At 39.9% G+C, this 18,600-nt stretch overlaps 1 protein-coding gene across 1 annotated transcript in view; it reads left to right on the top strand.

Moving 5' to 3' along the window:
* Positions 1-18,600, top strand: part of LOC124605634 (sodium-coupled monocarboxylate transporter 1) — a 327,470-nt gene that overhangs the window by 276,834 nt on the left and 32,036 nt on the right. Inside the window, exons 4-6 of the mRNA XM_047137452.1 lie at positions 4,078-4,291; positions 6,205-6,338; positions 13,498-13,686. Of these exons, the coding sequence (XP_046993408.1) occupies positions 4,093-4,291; positions 6,205-6,338; positions 13,498-13,686 (522 nt within the window). The 5' untranslated portion in view covers positions 4,078-4,092. The remainder of the gene's footprint in view (positions 1-4,077; positions 4,292-6,204; positions 6,339-13,497; positions 13,687-18,600) is intronic.

Raw genomic sequence — 18,600 nt, 5'->3', positions numbered from 1 at the left:
AAGCATATTCGCCTTTTTGTGCTCGGGTAGAAGCATTTTACCACTGGTTCCCTTCTTTTTCCTGCCACAGCAGGGCACGTCACTCGTATGAAAAGAATGTTATGGATCAGTAAAATTTTGATAGCCACTTATGTGAAAATGAAATGATGTAAAACTAATTTTACGACTCATATCAGATTTTACGTGCTTAAAAACTTTTCTTGTGCCTCAGTACTGCAACACGTGTTTCCCATAACCCTTCTGATGATAATGAAGACACCTTACAGCGTATTTCTGCGTGCTACATTACTATAAAGTGACTTTGTTTTCGCCTCACACCGGATTTTACGTGCGTGATTTATGTATACAGATGGGGTAACTTTGAACCTCTTTACTTCCGAAACCGGCAAAGATATCAATGAAATTTTGAAGGCTGTTCGAGCTCGGGATCTTAGGAACATATCGCAAAAACTCTTTTTTGGGATTTTCTAAGAAAACGCCCACGAACTTACGGTACCTCCATAAGCTCCGTGAAGCCCACCAAAGATCATAACAAACGCAAAGAGAACCAACCGATTTGCTCCATTTGCGTAAGCAGGAGGAGTGTGCAACATTCATATTTTGACCCTATACTGTATGATAGTGACATTAAGACGATCCTTATGTTGGATATAGACTGGTCCTTACCCCAAGAACTATCCAAAACACTTGATCGCACCTTTCTATCACCAATAGAACCCAAGGATGAGTCCTGGAAAAATCTCGTTTTTATGCATGGGTTTGCCCGCCCGGTTGGCCGTGCGGCCTAACGCACGGCTTTCCGGGCGGGATGGAGCGCCGGCCCCCGGTACGAATCCGCCCGGCGAAGTTGTGTCGAAGTCCGGTGAACCGGCCTGTCTGTGGATGGTTCTTAGACGGTTCTCCATCTGCCTCGGCGAATGCGGGCTGGTTCCCCTTATTCACCGTCAGTTACACTATGTCGACGATTGCTGCGCAAACAGGTTCTCCACGTACGCGTACACCATCATTATAGGGGTTACACTAGGCTGGTGTGAGACGTTCCCTGGGTTGGTCCACCGGGGGGGAGGGGGGGGGGGGGGCGGGCGAACCGCACAATAACCCTGGGTTCAATGTGGGGCGGCAGAGATTAACATCTCTGTAATGATCGGTCTTTGTTGACATCCTCGACAGCCTAACTCTGCTTGACTTGTGCATATACTCCATCATGGGATTTGTTGTTGACAATACCGACTCATTCAGTTTAAACTGCAACTTTCCTTCAGTGAGTGCTAGATAAAGGAATGATTCCCACTTGGATAACACTTCCTTGAGCATTGTACAGGAAGTGTGCATCACTCAGCGGGCTTCATTATCAACAGGCTTCCAGCAGAATGGAAAAAATAGTGAAAAACCAAAGCTGAAAAGTTGCCTTGTGGCACACTCCCTTGCTGGAGTTTCTCCTAGTAGTTGAGGACACATCTCCGTAATGTCTTTCTACTTCGTTTACTCTCTTGTCATTGTTTTCGTCTTTTATTCTTTAGTTCGTTTTCTATAAATTTTCAGATCTGCACTCTGTAAATTATTTGCAGGCTCATTCTGAGGCCATATACCTTTGTTTCACACGAATTCTCGGAATCTGAAACAGAAAATGTAGTAAAAAAGTTATGGTGAAGATTTGTAGTTGAGAGAAACCACCAGAGGTGTCTCAGTTCTTTGTAATTACTGCTGCACAATGAAGAAATACTCGATACAGCAACAGTGGTATGAACTTGGTATCATGTAGTAAGAATCCACTGGCACTGTTGAATTAAGAAAATTCAAAAGATATCAAATTGTGAAGTCAGGTAGGTATGGTGTTCATTTCATTGAACTGCTCGCCACCTGGCCCCACTCAACTCCCTGTGAGACAACGTTGTGAAGGGTGGCGACAAATGAGCTTCAGGAAGGCGGTTTGAAACCCTATTCACAAGGGGATCATCTTCTGATTCAACAGTCATGAGAAATATAGTTATCAGGCACATTACATTGTGCTTAGGGCCACATATGTCTGTTGTTCATTGTTCTCACCAGGTAAACAGGGAAGAACTACAAAATCTGAAAATGTTCCCTCTAGAAGCAAAGCTTTGTGTAGTTTGCTAATATTTCACCACGAATCTGCAAGACACTGTCTCACATCATCACAAGGATGTGAAAGTTCCTTCGATAGAGGTCTGTCTCATCTCTTGTACTATCACTGAAAATTTAGTCAAACTGCAATGAGAGGTCCCTCCCACAACAACAATGGCTCTTGAAGAGATTTGTTTGACTGCTGTTGTCAGGTGATACTCTTTTCTCACGGTCTTTGAGCCTCCAGTTTTGTAGATGTACAACAACAAAGAAATGAGGTTCAGTACGGCTGGTTGTTTGTGTCCGACATTTTTGTAAACTGTTTATTTACAAATTATTTGGGTAATATTCCTGAAAGATGCACATTGATAGTGTAATATGTATTTCTAGACTCTGTTTTGCATACTAATCTCAAAATGACATTAGCTTGCATTTGGAGTGCATGTGAATGAAAAATTAAGTAGCTCAAATTTGTGGTTTTGTTGCCTAGTAACACAATTATTTTCTCTGTATTCCATTTGCCACATCATACCCATTGTCTATAAAGTTATTTTGAATTTTCCTTGTCTTCTATTTCACAAGATATGTGTGATTGTTTCAACAACTTGCCTCAAAGCCATTGCACACTACCACACTGTTAACTAAAATCCATCATACAGTCACCTGGAGTCTCTTCATAGATGATATTTGGTTAGCTTTATGATACTTTTGACTAACACAACCCAGAATGGATGGAAAATGTTCAACAGACACATATTTCAATAAACATAAATGATTTATTAGATAGGGTCAGCAGCACTATCAGCTGGTTCACTGATGATGCTGTTGTGTTGGATGACTGAAGGGGCTACAGAAAGAACAGCACAAAATTTCTACTTTCTTCAATGAACAACAGCTATCAGTAACTTTGAATGAGTACAAAACGATGCCCACAGTAAAGAGAGAGAACTTAACAGTACCGCAAGATTAGTGGTGAACAACTGCAGCATGTCACATTATTTATAAATTTAGGGATAATACTAAGAACTGATAGAAAAAGGGCAAACATGTAAAAAATGAAGAAAGTAGGTGAATAGAAGACTAAGATATGTTAGAACGAACCTGTTACAGCATACTGGATCTGTAAAGAAAATAGCATTTAAGACACTAGTGAACCTAATAATACTGCACTGGGATTTGGAGTCCTTCCCAAGAAGGCAGCAAAACAATGGGTATAGCTCACATAAAAGTGTAACATAGATGTAAAGGGAACTTAAATGGAAATCTTTGGAAGGAGATCAACGTTGATCTTGGGAAACTCTTTTGGATGAATTCGTGGAACCAATATAAGAATATAAGAGGAAGGGTGTGTGAAAATTCTGTTGCGAGTCTCATATGTCTCACACAGGGGCATGAGAATAAGAAAAGAAACAAAATGTTTTCTGTCGATCATGTTACACAGCTGTGGTAAGTTTTAGAATTGACATTATGTTCCACTACAAGCTCCCGTTGAAAGTATTCTTTAATAAGAGACTGGTTTCAGTCAGAGACCATTTTCCAACACAGTTTGGATAAACGACAAGAAAGAAACACAGTGTCAAAAAGTCTACTGGAATCTTCATAGGAAGTAAACATGGAATATTGTACAAAACACTTAAATGATAGAATTATCAGACTGCAAAGATAGTTTGCAACATTTTACAGACTTAGATATGCAGATCTGCATACATACATCATATCATACAGGAATAAGTCCATAAACAAATAAATGTGACACTTCACATAAGCTGTACCAACGCAGCACTAATGATCTCGTCTTCAATGGAATGCTAAACTGTGATATTCTTTTTTGTTAAACAAGAAGTAATGTTGATCAATTATTGGTTGTTGTTTTTCTCATTTGTGCATTAAGGCTGTGGCACTATACAGCAGAAAAGACTTCATTTACCTTTGTACGGGAGTAAATGACATGAACCACAACAATTTTTATTGTTATAATTTCTCTTGTTGCAGGTTTCCCTGGCCACCATGGCTGACATGTTGGTGGATTATGTGGTGTTTGTTGTGTTCATCTTGGTCTCCGTGTCTGTGCCATTGTACAGGAACCTCATGGAAGGCAAGGAACGCACTAAAGCTGCCTATGTGTTTGCTGCAGGCAGTAGTGTTTCTATGTTTGCTATGATGCTGTCAATTGCTAGAGGCATGCTCGGAGTAAAAGCCTTTCTAGGTGAGTACCTTTTCATCTTTATAGCAACAAAACAAACATCTGAACTTTGTGACCATGGATGCTTTTTAATTCAATGGAACCCAGGCTGTTCCTGTGTTTGTAAAAAGATACAAGAAACAGCCATCATGTTTTAGGCCAGTAGCATGTATAGATGTCAAGTAACTCTCATCAATACCAAAGATAATGTGAGGACTAAGCAATAACATTTCAATGATCGGTTCATTTTCCAAACTGATAATGCACAAGTGCTCTGCATGCTGCTCATGAATGACTTTATCCAGGAAGATGGGATCAAATGAACGGAATGGCCTGTCTTATCTGCTGACATTAACTCAAATTAGGGTACTTGGAGCCAGCTGAAACTTGTAGTGACATTATTATAGGAAACCTCTCACATGTTGATTAATCTCATGAGGGCCTCTGCTGAAGATTGGGGGCAGGTTTGAGCAGTGATATTTCAATGACCCTGTGACATGATGCTGAGGAACATCCAAGCATGTTCTAATGTGCATGGTGGAGCAGCACAGTATTGTTACCAAACCACAGCAGCAGATTTTTGTTTCATGGAATAAAGACATGCACTTTCATACAGACTACCTTTATTTTAGCTATTGTTTTGTTTTCATTTCACAGCACAGTTCCATTTTTAGTCTCATGAAGCTCATTCTTTGATTCACTACTCCCCTTAAATCTAAGCCAACACATGCTCACAGATATTCGGTTGGGGAGAAACTGTTCCCAAGTTGTTTATAACATAAATTACTTCAATGGTGCTTTAAAAAAGTGTTATTTCCATTATATACATACAAAAAGAAGACAATTGACAATATTCCATGAACCTTCCTAATAAATTGAAACTTAGTGCTGGATTCGGTTTCAAACCACATTACATTTATTCTGTAGGCAACAAGCCCTATTCATTTCAGTAGTGATCATACTGAAAGGTGGGAATTTCACTCTGGCAGACTGAAGTTAGGTCAGCCTCTGTGGCTGAGAGATCAGCGTAGATGGCTGCCATGCAGAAGACCTGGGTTTGATTCTCAGTATTGCCAAGAATTTTTCCTTGGTGGGAGGATTGGTACAGGGTACACTCAGCCATTCAGGGATTATTTGATCAAATAGTAGCTGCTCAATGGTCTGGTAAGTCTGAAAAACAGCTGAGAGAGTGGTGTGCTGACCACATACACCTCTGTAACACATCTGCATGATGGGTCTTCACAGCTTGGATGGGGAGCTCAGTTTAGATTTAAGTTGTGAAGTAGTTCACTTAGCTCGGACAGTAATATGTTGCCTCTCACAGTTTGTACCTTTCCAGAATGATAATTTCAGCTCTTGCTTCACAGCTGAGTGAAAGTTCTTTTCATGAGAAACATACATGTTGGTAAAATGCTGTTGTCAGCACATCTTCCCAGGAAAATTTCAGTAAAGAATATTCCTTCCCTCCAGCCAACTGCCTCAAGGTCAAGCACCACTGAATAAACATGGAAATAGTCATTAATTATTAAGTCAATGCACATTTTATACCATAGAGCCAGATAAGAATTGGAACTAGTAGTTCATGAACATAAAATAAACACACACACACACACACACACACACACACACACACACACACACACACACTTGGTCTTGGATATTCAATTTCAGTTGAGAATATCTCGTTTTGTACAGTTTCTTACTTGATTATTTCACAGATTCAGTGGCCTCAAAAATGTGAAAATGTGATTCTTAAAATTAAATTATTTGCTTAGGTTTTATCACACCAGTTCTCACAACTAGGATAACACTCGGATATGAGGAATATGAGTTGACTTTATTTTCTGATGGCTTACTTGGTGTTCAATCTATATGGTTGCCACCTTATGGTATATTTTATATGAATTTTTTGTTTGACTTTTATCTATGCTTTTCAGGTTATCCATCTGAGCTTTATTACAGAGGAAGTGCTATGTGGGAAACACTGTATGGTATAATAGCTGCATACCCAATAGTTTGTTTTGTGTTTGTTCCTGTCTACTTTAACCTTGGAATCACATCAGTCTATCAGGTTTGTTTATTTTCTCATTTAAATTACTCATAGTGCTCATAGTACTCATGCTGCTCAAAAAATTAAGAATTCATCTTTTTTTTAAGTTACAAGGCTAATTTGTTTTGTTGAGAGTTCCTCACATCTGGCACATTGTATACAATGTACCATTCACATCATAAAAATTGCCCATTGACAGTCACAGACAGAGTTAAAATCCTGTAAAGACATGACACAAACGAAAAAGAGCGTGTCAAATTTTTCCTTTTACATTGCAAAAATTTTAAAGAGGAAATATTACTCCAGAAATAACGTGAGATTTGCCCTGTTTAATATTCTAGACCTATTCCAAGAAGATAATCATCTTTTCTCTGAAAATAACACATTGATATTACCCTCATTTGTAGTTATACAAAAATAGTCCATCTAGATTGCACTTTATTTCTTCAAATGGATAATGTGCTTCAGCAGACTGCCATCATCAGATCTGTTGTAAGACATAAAAGAAATGAACACAGCATACACTTATTACTAGAAGGCAGATGTTCTCACTAATTGATGAAAGAAAAATACAGTATGTTGATATGAAAGATACACACAAAAAACTTTAAAAAAATTATGAGGATACCTTGACAGACAAACCTCTCTGACCATCGACTGTGTCCTCACCAACCATTTCTTTGCAAGGTAGACTCAGTTTACTCTATGGCTGCCAAGCAGTGTGGCATGCTTTTGTATTCATGCCATATAGTCAATAAAGAGTGTTCTAACCAGCACTGTGTCATTACTATCACCCTTATCTTGTCCGCAAGTAAGATTCCATACTGGTGACCCATGACAACCGCTTAAGAATCATCTTCATGCTCCTACATCTCTGGATTTGGATACTACATGTTGACAATGCAACCATAATGGAATTGGCATACAATGCAGTTCTCAATGCAGGACAGCAATTTACATATGTAAGTGTGCAGTGTTTTTCAATCGACTCCACAACGAGCCATATTCATCAAAATCAAGCATGACTTTCATCAGTACAGTGCTACGGAAGTGGAAAATGATACTGAACAATGTAATCCTACAGACACTTTATTAGGTGATTTTGTTCCAGACTCTACTCTGAAAGCAGACCAGATAAATGCTGTGCATCATCTGCTTGAAGAGACACATTTCTGAGTGAACTGTTGATGCATCTGCCACACCACATTCAAACTCATTTAAACCATTCACACCACAACATGTGGCCCAGCCTGATGGACAATTTTCAGACATTCCTGTGACTCCTATGACTGGCTGAACTATAGATGGTGAGCACTCATCTGCTGTACAATTCCGGATTTTGACTTGGTCGTCGGCATGACCATTCCCTGATGACACCCTCATCCATTATAGTGCTTAACCTAAATTGCTGTCATTTTGCCCAGATCAACTCAGTCTGGCTCACAGTTGTTGAGAGCATCGTCACTACATATGATATATCAAGTGACAGTGCCAAATTTGTCACATTACTCAGTCACCTCAGTGAACATGCAGATGTGATCAGTGGCATTATTCTTTTGCCCCTATCTGATAATAAATCTTTCACAATGAAATCTGCTCTTTTCTGATGCCCCTCCTGGATGCCAGAGCAACAGTTACAACAGTTCTTTATGAAAAATAGCTTCAGGACAGGACACCTTCACAGATTTGGTGCTGGTTGTACATATTAGTGGATTTCAAACTGACACCAGACTACGTGCTCTGGACCGTCTGGGTTGTCAGACTCCCATCTCAAGTCCAACTTGTGATGATTTTCCATGAATGTGGACCACTGGACTGCAAGTTCACATTGGCTGAAAGAATCTTTACTATTTTGCAACACTGACAATGTATAAATAATCCTCCAAACATAGCTTATGGCATTCTTGTCTTGCCTTCTGCCTCATTACAGCTGAGCCAGACTGAGCTCATCTGACTCTTGCTGAATGTGACATAAACTTTGCCACATGGGATGGTGAGCTTCTTGTGACCACAACAAACAACTCCATAACTAGCAACCACACCTTGCACACTGACATGCCCATAAGGAGATGGATTTGCTGGTTTCACATGCAATTTGGTGACACCTTGCGTAACTGTTGCTTGCCGTGTGGCTACGCTAAAGTGACAGGTGGTTTGCAATAAGCACACCAGGTCACAAAGGTAACTGAAGTTGCCTTATTCCATGTCATGTCAAAAAAACATCTTTCACGCCACACAGTAGCAGGCTTTATATCTTTCACTGCATTAATTAACACTGTTTCGTCATTCACATGGCTTCTAACATGAGTACCTCACCTCCTGGTCTATCTTCAGCATCAAGTGCCATTCCTGCCATACATACTCCCGGTCATCAGATGTGACATGCTGTGGATGGAGATCAAACCCCATAGAGCTATTATACCTGAAAGGCCAGGGTTTTTGCCAATCTTCAATTTTGGTTGCCCTGCCTTTATAATCGCTGATTGAGGTCAGCAATTTGAATCAGCATTATTCAACAAACTATACAACCACTGCAGTTTTTGTCAGTACCATACCTATGCATAGCACCTGAAAAGCAATGGCCTCTTCAAATGCTGGCATATACTTTGAAAGCTACCCTTAAGTGCCTTTTGGATCAATGGACCAAGGCCATTTTTGGGGTACTGTTGGGAGTTTTCTCTGTGTGGAAGGCACAAGGATGACCATGGTGTCTCCTAGGTGGAGGTCTTATGCAGTAAAGCACTTGCTCAACTGACAGACTTTGTGCATCAGGCATGATTGACATCAAACAGCAAATAGCACACCTTCAGGTGTCCCCTCCACAGCTGCATAACACTTTGTGGACCTTCATCCACTAGGCACTAACTGCCAGTGATTTCATCATACTTCATGATGATACTGTTCAGCTGGTACTCCAGCCACCAAACAAGTTTCTCAATTACAAAGTTCACAAAATTGACATCTTGCCTGATGGCAAGCCTAAGACAGTCTCAATAAATTGGCTCAAGCCAGTGTGGACCATACGGAACAACACTTCGAACGATGATGTATCATTTGCTCTGACCCGCACAGTCTTGCCCACAGCTACAGAGCCAGATACCATGGATGATGTCTTTGAATTATATCTCAGTGACTAAGAGTTTCTGTCAGTTCTACATGTCAAACTATTTGACAAATGGGTGGTGGTCAAGGGGGGGGGGGGGGGGGGGGTCATGCCATGCGACAAACCAAAACAGGATTCATTACCCATTAATTCTCATACATTTACAACCTACCTAATCACCTGGACCTGGACACCATTTCATGACACCTATCATCTAAGGGTTTCCTCTGTATAACAGCCTAACAGCCCCTAGGACACCACATCAGGACAACTCTAATCTAGTGGATCGTGATGCTCCCTTTTCACTGAGGGTTCACACTAGCCCTGACCCAGCATTGGACATCTACAGTCATTCCCTTTATGGCTACCTCCATTGCCCCCACCCCACCTCTAGGGGTACCACCTATATGCCATGACACGAGAGAGGTTTTCTGTTCAGAAAGTGGGCTCAGTTCACTCCATGGCTGCCAAGCATTTTGACAAGCTTTTGTATTAATGCCATATGGCAAATAGAGAGTGTTCTAATCAGCCCTGTGTCATTTCTAGCTGTTACTATTACCTTACCGTGGGGTAAGATTCCACAGAAGCAATACATTGTATTACACCAAATAGTACATGATCATGCTGCATATAAGGACATACTGGTGGTAGCAAAATCATCCGTATTTTTCTTTCATCAATTAGTGAGCACATCTTTCTAGCAACACATGAAATAGCATGTATCCTGTGTTTAGTCCTTTTTTGTCGTAAAATCAATCTGATGATGGCATTCTCCTGAAATGTGTTACTCATTTGAAGATAAAATATGAGATCAAGGCATACAATTTTTGCATAAGCACTCCATAGTCACAGACCTCTAGACTTCCCGTCTTCCATTATCTTCATTTATGGAGTATAGTAACCAAAGAGCAAATATCTCATCAGTGGTCCTTGTAGCTGAATGGTCAATGTTTAGCTTATCCAGGAGTAGAGTGCCAAATTTGTGTGTGTGTGTGTGTGTGTGTGTGTGTGTGTGCGCGCGCGCGGTTTTATTTGTCATTTAGGGACCACAAAATGTGGGATAAATCATGAAAGCAATAAATAGACTGAGTAATACAATTTCTCTATGGTAAATTCGGATATAAAGTGTGGAAAGTACATAGTGACACGGCTGCTCTTATCCATACCAACTTAAAGGTCACATTTTTGTGATTATGCACTTTGACTGATTGCTGCACAATATTGCACAATTTTGTTAATTGGGTTTCTTCATGCATCTTCTCTCATCTCCACATTTTCACCATAGTCCTGACATGTTGCTTCAATAAGACAGAGCTACCTTTTTAGGCCTGTTGCTCTGTGATATTTCAGCCAAGCTAATTTACAGAGATTTTTCTTATGATAAAATAAGTATTCACAGTAAGCTAATATTGATAGGTATTTAATTTATTTGATTTTTAATCACAATGGAATATTGCATACTTCAGTGTTCTCCATTAATGTCTCACTCGAGTAGTTAGCATATCACAGTCTTTGCCATCTCTGCAAAGAAATATTACAGCATTGCAGTTAGCAACTCGCAACTTTTCACATCCCTTTGCACCAGGTAGTTTCAACTAAAGACAACTCCGGATAAAACTGTGATAAATGCCTATCGTACTATTTTCAGTTTGCTTAAGTTCCCCATTAATCCTATCACAGATCTCAAAAGTAGATGGCTTCTCTGTGTTTCAATTATACGTGCACTGCATGATATTCACTCAGTTTATCAGAGACATTCTCCATGGGAAATTAATAGGAAATCAAGAAAGTTTCCTGTACTCAGAAAGGTGATGAGTAGTAGTATTTGTAGATACAGTAGACCAAATACAGTTTTTGCAATGTGAAAACATATTGTTGGTGACAGGAATGTCTTTTGAGATCTCTGGAGAATGAGGTGGTCCAAGAGGGACAGCCATGGTTAACACTGTTGTGAAAATATTTTGATACATAATTGCTATTTTTGCATACATTTCTGTTGCACACCACTAGACACAACACCAATAATGCATGCAACAATGGACTGCTTGATTGACAGAAAACCTGCTTTTCAGAGTGCCACATCCTATATTGTTCGCTGCTTGTGCAAAGTTTTGGACTTAAAATTCTAAATGTAGTCACATTTATTTTCACGATAGTTATTGGTTGAAATAACTCATTCTGGCGGTTTTTACATTGACCTGTTAATTTCCTAGACTGTTTTCAACACTGTGTTAGATAGAAGAAGAAAACTTTTGGTGACAGAGATAATAATACTTGCAACAATTGAGAAACTCAGTTGTGGCATCTTCTGCCACTATTTTAGTGATGTGGGGTGACCCTGACATGCCACTCTTGACTTCTGCAAAATATATGAAGAAGAAAAGACTTCATGTAGCTAATTAACAAAAATTACAAAAAATAATGTATTTATATTGAAATACCACTGGAACTGTTTAGATTGATACAAATGTCCATTACCATTATTAGAATATTTTGTGTTGCACTATCTGGTTTTGTTTTCACTAGTAGTTCTATATGGACACATACAGAGAGACTAAGTTAATCAGCTTAATTTTAGAATCACCTTAGCACTTCTCTTCTGGAGGAAAGAGTTTGACACAACTGAAGGCCAGGGAAGGGTATGGTGTTAATGAGGACACTGCACAACAACTGATAAGATGATATTGAGATACTGGAGAATCCAGGAGGAACCTGGGAACTATAATTTGGCATGTAACAACATAAGCACAGGATAATGAACTTGTAAACACATAATAGCAAAAATCTTTTTTAAAAGTGGTCCATTTGAACCATACTACTGCATTTCCCAGGTTGATTGACAGTTTGGTGCTGGTTTTCAGAAGCTTTACTATAAAGAATACAAGCTTCTATCAAGGAGAGGCACTGTGATGAAGATTGAGTCTAGCAATTAGCATTTGCTAGTAACAGTATCAACTGAGTTTGGAAAAACATAATATTTTCTGATAGATTAGTCATTTTCTCAGCAAATGAAGATCCAGTATGAGTATATAGGTTGCAATGTGTTCATTTTGTCCCAGAATTTATCTGTACGTCATGTTGCAGTAGCAATATGTCTGTAACAGTTTGGGACTGGATATGCTCAAGTGGATTTGGAGTACTTAGAAAAGATGATAAACTTGTTGTTGCCCAATGTATATTACAAGTAATTTTATGATTGAATCAATGTAACACCTATATCCTATGACTGAATCTGTTTACAGCAAGACCATTTCACAGTACACATCTCAGAAATGATGCAAAGATGATTTACAGAGATAGCCTCCTCCTGTACCATAATTCAGGCTATTGGAAATGTTTTGGCAAAAAAGAAATGAACCATATGGATAACTGGTCTAATCTCATGCCAAAAAACTGCCACAGCCTTTGGAATGTCACATTAGTTAGCTGGGAAGAGTTAGCAGAAAATGTATATGTAAACCAATTCATAGACTTCTTTCCTCACAGAATATAGATAATCAATGATACTAACTGATAAATAAACCACATGCTGTGGACTTGACAGAACAAAAATGTTAATGACTGTTTGTTTGTTCTGATCATTAATCTGATTACTGCAGTAACTCATAAAAATTGACATAAATGAGATATGAACTGAATTCTGCTATAACTCATTTGCTTTCCAGACTGTAGATTGTCATTAAGCCATGATGGCATTATACTAATGACTGTGATATCAAGAAATTACTTACTGTTTTTGACTCCACCTCACATTAACAACTATTTTACCTATGTCTGTATTCCAGCTCTGGCCATTTTTATTCTGTCAAGTGTATCTTCATTTTGCCAGATTATTGTACAAAAATCCATAATCATAGACCTATTTTCTTCTCTGCTCATTTGATTCACTTGAAGTGGCAGTTCTTGTTATAATGTGATTTAAGAGGAAAAAAATTCTTTTTCCAGAAGCTGAAATTTATTTGATGAATAAGATGGTGACTAAACATTTCCTCATAAATACTTCAAGATAAAATTAAATATAATTATAGAGTTTATAATCCACTTACTGTGTCTCACATAGTAATTTATTATTTACAGTACCTGGATCTCAGATTTAAATCAAAACTAGTCCGCCGCTTGGCAAGTCTGACCTATCTGATCCGTGGTGTCCTAAACATGGGAGTTACAGTGTTCACGCCATGTGTTGCGCTGAAAACTGTAGTGGGGATGCCATATTGGGCATCTATAATTTCTATAACAACAATCAGTGTGGTATTCACATTATTGGTGAGTTTAAAAAAAACTATGTGTTCTCTGCATCTTTATGTAGCATGATTTAATTGCTCTGAAATTCTTAGTACAAAATTTCAATTTCTTCCTTCGAATCTAAAAGTTTTGTCTTTTTAAGATTGTGGTACTTTAAAGGTGAACAAGAATAATGTCAATGACTTCTTCCACAATTCTATGCTAGAAAAATTTCGTACCTGAAGCTAAAAATTTCATAAACCTCATTTCAGTATAATACTTCAAAAGCCATAGTGTGATACAAATATTGAAAGCAGTAGAATTAATCATTTACTATATAACTGACATTTATAGCGAACAGATCCCTATGTTTTACACCTTATCTCCTAATTTGAAGTTCTTGGTCTCCAGCAACTACACTGGACTTGTGTTTAGGAGGATGATGGTTCAAATCTTAATCCAACTCTAGATGTCCTTTCTTCCTTCTTACCTTTCTTCTCCAACAACTAGAAGACCACTTCATATCCCACCTCCAAAATTTATCCATTCTACTGTGTTCTTACTATGTTCTTTGAATGCCATTACCCAACAGGACATATCCTACCCCTCCCAAGTAATGCCCCATTCAATCCCTTGTACCATCCAGACCTTGACTTGCTGACCTCTTTCACATGCTGCATCTCCCAAAGCTTTCTCCATAAAACCCAGAAACCAAACAAACCTAGAACACTGTTATGCTTAGAATGGATTATTAGATAAAAATAACAGATGAGTTGTGTAAGTGGAGGAGCAGTACCTTTGTGCTGAAAATAAATGCCTCTGAATTTCTTTGGAAGAACATGGAAGCTCTTTAAATAAAACAAATGCTATTCTACATCAGTTTTCTTCATGTCTACATATTTATTTCTCATCATTGTCACCCTGGTGATGAACACATTTCTCCCAATGAGAGACCATTTTGTTGATACTGCTACTGTAGAATGTTTAACTTTGTTTATAGAACCACAACCTCTCCTCTGCTTGCACCACTTCATCACTATGAAAGTGAAATCCTCAAAGATGTTCTTGATTTTGGAAACAGATGAAAATCAGAAGGGCCCAAGCCGGGCTTGTGTGAAGGGTGATCGATGACAGTGAACCCAAGGCATCAGATTGTTCCAGATGTCAAAGTGCTTGTTTATGGTCTGCATTGTCCTGCTGAAGGAGAAGATGTTCAGTGTGTAGACAAACTCCTAAATTTGAAGCTCAATTACGGTACTTTGTTTCTCACAAATCAGCAAAGTTACATTACACACCACCATGTTACATGCTACAATTTGAAGCCCTCTGTAATGGCACAGGGCTGCAGATATGTAGACATGAAGAATAAGGATGTAGAATGTTAGAAACATTTGTTTTAATGAAAAATCTTTAAGAGTTTTAACAAAAAACATTTTTGGAAGTGTTACTTTTCAGCACACCTTCATACAAGTAATTCCCATAGTTATAAATGTGATTAGATTAAGAATGGTCATAAGTGGCCATTAATAAGCATTACAAAAACAGCCCACAGTGGCTGTGTATGCCATTTCATGTATAATCTAACTCATTACACATCCCATTGTAGCTGGTTACCAAGCCCCCACAGAATGCATCTCTGCCTACGTAGATCAACACCTTCAACCCATTATGTGCAGTCTCCCATCCTTCATCAAAGACACCAACCACTTTCTCAAACGCCTGGAATCCTTACCCAAGCCGCTACCCCCAGAAACCATCCTTGTAACCATTGATGCCACTTCCTTATACACAAATATCCCGCACGTCCAGGGCCTCGCTGCGATGGAGCACTTCCTTTCACGCCGATCACCTGCCACCCGACCTAAAACCTCTTTCCTCATTACCTTAGCCAGCTTCATCCTGACCCACAACTTCTTCACTTTTGAAGGCCAGACATACCAACAATTAAAGGGAACAGGATGACCCCTTCGTACGCCAACCTATTCATGGGTCGCTTAGAGGAAGCCGTCTTGGTTACCCAGGCCTGCCAACCCAAAGTTTGGTACAGATTTATTGATGACATCTTCATGATCTGGACTCACAGTGAAGAAGAACTCCAGAATTTCCTCTCCAACCTCAACTCCTTTGGTTCCATCAGATTCACCTGGTCCTACTCCAAATCCCATGCCACTTTCCTTGATGTTGACCTCCACCTGTCCAATGGCCAGCTTCACACGTCCGTCCACATCAAACCCACCAACAAGCAACAGTACCTCCATTACGACAGCTGCCACCCATTCCACATCAAACGGTCCCTTCCCTACAGCCTAGGTCTTCGTGGCAAACGAATCTGCTCCAGTCCGGAATCCCTGAACCATTACACCAACAACCTGACAACAGCTTTCGCATCCCGCAACTACCCTCCCGACCTGGTACAGAAGCAAATAACCAGAACCACTTCCTCATCCTCTCAAACCCAGAACCTCCCACAGAAGAACCACAAAAGTGCCCCACTTGTGACAGGATACTTTCCGGGACTGGATCAGATTCTGAATGTGGCTCTCCAGCAGGGATACGACTTCCTCAAATCCTGCCCTGAAATGAGATCCATCCTTCATGAAATCCTCCCCACTCCACCAAGAGTGTCTTTCCGCCGTCCACCTAACCTTCGTAACCTCTTTGTTCATCCCTATGAAATCCCCAAACCACCTTCCCTACCCTCTGGCTCCTACCCTTGTAACTGCCCCTGGTGTAAAACTTGTCCAATGCGCCCTCCCACCACCACCTACTCCAGTCCTGTAACCCGGAAGGTGTACACGATCAAAGGCAGAGCCACGTGTGAAAGCACCCACGTGATCTACCAACTGACCTGCCTACACTGTGACGCATTCTATGTGGGAATGACCAGCAACAAACTGTCCATTCACATGAATGGACACAGGCAGACAGTGTTTGTTGGTAATGAGGATCACCCTGTGGCTAAACATGCCTTGGTGCACGGCCAGCACATCTTGGCACAGTGTTACACCGTCCGGGTTATCTGGATACTTCCCACTAACACCAACCTATCCGAACTCCGGAGATGGGAACTTGCTCTTCAATATATCCTCTCTTCCCGTTATCCACCAGGCCTCAATCTCCGCTAATTTCAAGTTGCCGCCACTCATACCTCACCTGTCATTCAACAACATCTTTGCCCCTGCACTTCTGCCTCGACTGACATCTCTGCCCAAACTTTTTGTCTTTAAATATGTCTGCTTGTGTCTGTATATGTGTGGATGGATATGTGTGTGTGTGTGTGTGTGTGTGTGTGTGTGTGTGTGCGAGTGTATACCCGTCCTTTTTTCCCCCTAAGGTAAGTCTTTCCACTCCCGGGATTGGAATGACTCCTTACCCTCTCCCTTAAAACCCACATCCTTTCGTCTTTCCCTCTCCTTCCCTCTTTCCTGATGAGGCAACAGTTTGTTGTGAAAGCTTGAATTTTGTGTGTATGTTTGTGTTTGTTTGTGTGTCTGTCGACCTGCCAGCACTTTCATTTGGTAAGTCACATCATCTTGTTTTTAGATATATTTTTCCTATGTGGAATGTTTCCCTCTATTATAATCATTACACATCTCTGATGGATCTCATTTCTGATATGATTTATGTCTTTGTGGCAGTGCTGGAGCCTTTGTCTGCAAGGAGGATAATCAATTCAGGGTCTATACAAACCTATTGATAGCTGTTCTTTTCTCAAACAATATGCTCATGTTTTTGGGCATGGACTTAGCAAATGAGGGTGAGACTAATTTGGTGGTAAGGAATTTCAGGAAGGTAACCAGTGAGTGGTTGGATGGGAATGAGGGACGCTCACAAGTGGACAGACATATGAAATAGGAGAAGAAGGTTCAATATTGGCTATTGGTTGGTTTTGGTCTGAGAGGCTGGTGACAAATAAGTGTTTCCAGTGAAGGAAATGGGAGGAGGAGAGTAGGCCCTTGACCAGCCAATTATGACTGAATCTGGGGATGAGGAAGGAATCTTGGCCTTGGTTAACCAATGTCTCCAACCCATTGTCCATTCCCACATCAAGGATGCAAACTGTCTCTAAACTATCAACATTCCATTAAACCATGATTCCAATTCATCACTTTTGATATGACCTCTTTTCATAACAATAGCCCTTATGCTCATGCCCTTGCCACTGGTAAATTCCACCTCTCCCAGCATCCTAAAACCTAAAACCTGCTACCTCATTCCTTATACACCTGATAAATTACATCCTGAAAGAAGGAAGGAGGAAAGTTACAGTTTAGTATCCTGTTGACATCATGGTCATTAGAGACGGAAATTATACCCTAACACGTAACTACTTTTCTACATATAGCCTAGTCACCTGTGGATATCACATATGCAGTCATGAACAATTCCTTGCTTCGTGTGTTGAAGGTTTTACTAAGACATTCATAGACAGTTACAATCCTTCAAACCTAGACAGATCTCTTATATCATTTCCACACATGCCCCAAATTCTCCAACTGTCCCCAGGAAACTGGAATAAATTAACCATATCCTTTGCCAGGAATCAATGTCCAATCATCACACCCAGAAATGAAATAGCCTACTCACAATCTTATCCTATACTCCAAAAGTGGTATTCCACCAACCCCACAATCTAGTAAATGTCTTGGTCTGCAATTTAGACATCCCTACTCCATACCAATTATCAAATGTGTAATACCCATGTGCATCCATCCAGTAAATCCTATTTCAGTCCTGTCACAAGTATATCCTACCCTGTCTATGGTACAGCACCCATAAAAACAGGTATGTGATAAATCAGCTCAAATTCAATGGCTGCTTTACAGTTCATCCTATATGGATTCCACACTCCTACCTAACTCCCAATATCAGCTTCTCTGAATTACATACGTGGGAATTCTCTCTCTCTGCATCCTTCGATCCTACAATCCTAATGCACATGCACCTCTCTCTCTC

This window comes from Schistocerca americana, chromosome 3 (assembly GCF_021461395.2).
Source record: "Schistocerca americana isolate TAMUIC-IGC-003095 chromosome 3, iqSchAmer2.1, whole genome shotgun sequence".
In the NCBI taxonomy this organism is placed as follows: domain Eukaryota; kingdom Metazoa; phylum Arthropoda; class Insecta; order Orthoptera; family Acrididae; genus Schistocerca; species Schistocerca americana.
The sequence above is the reverse complement of the archived record's forward strand: the minus strand, read 5'-3'. Positions and strand labels throughout refer to the sequence as shown.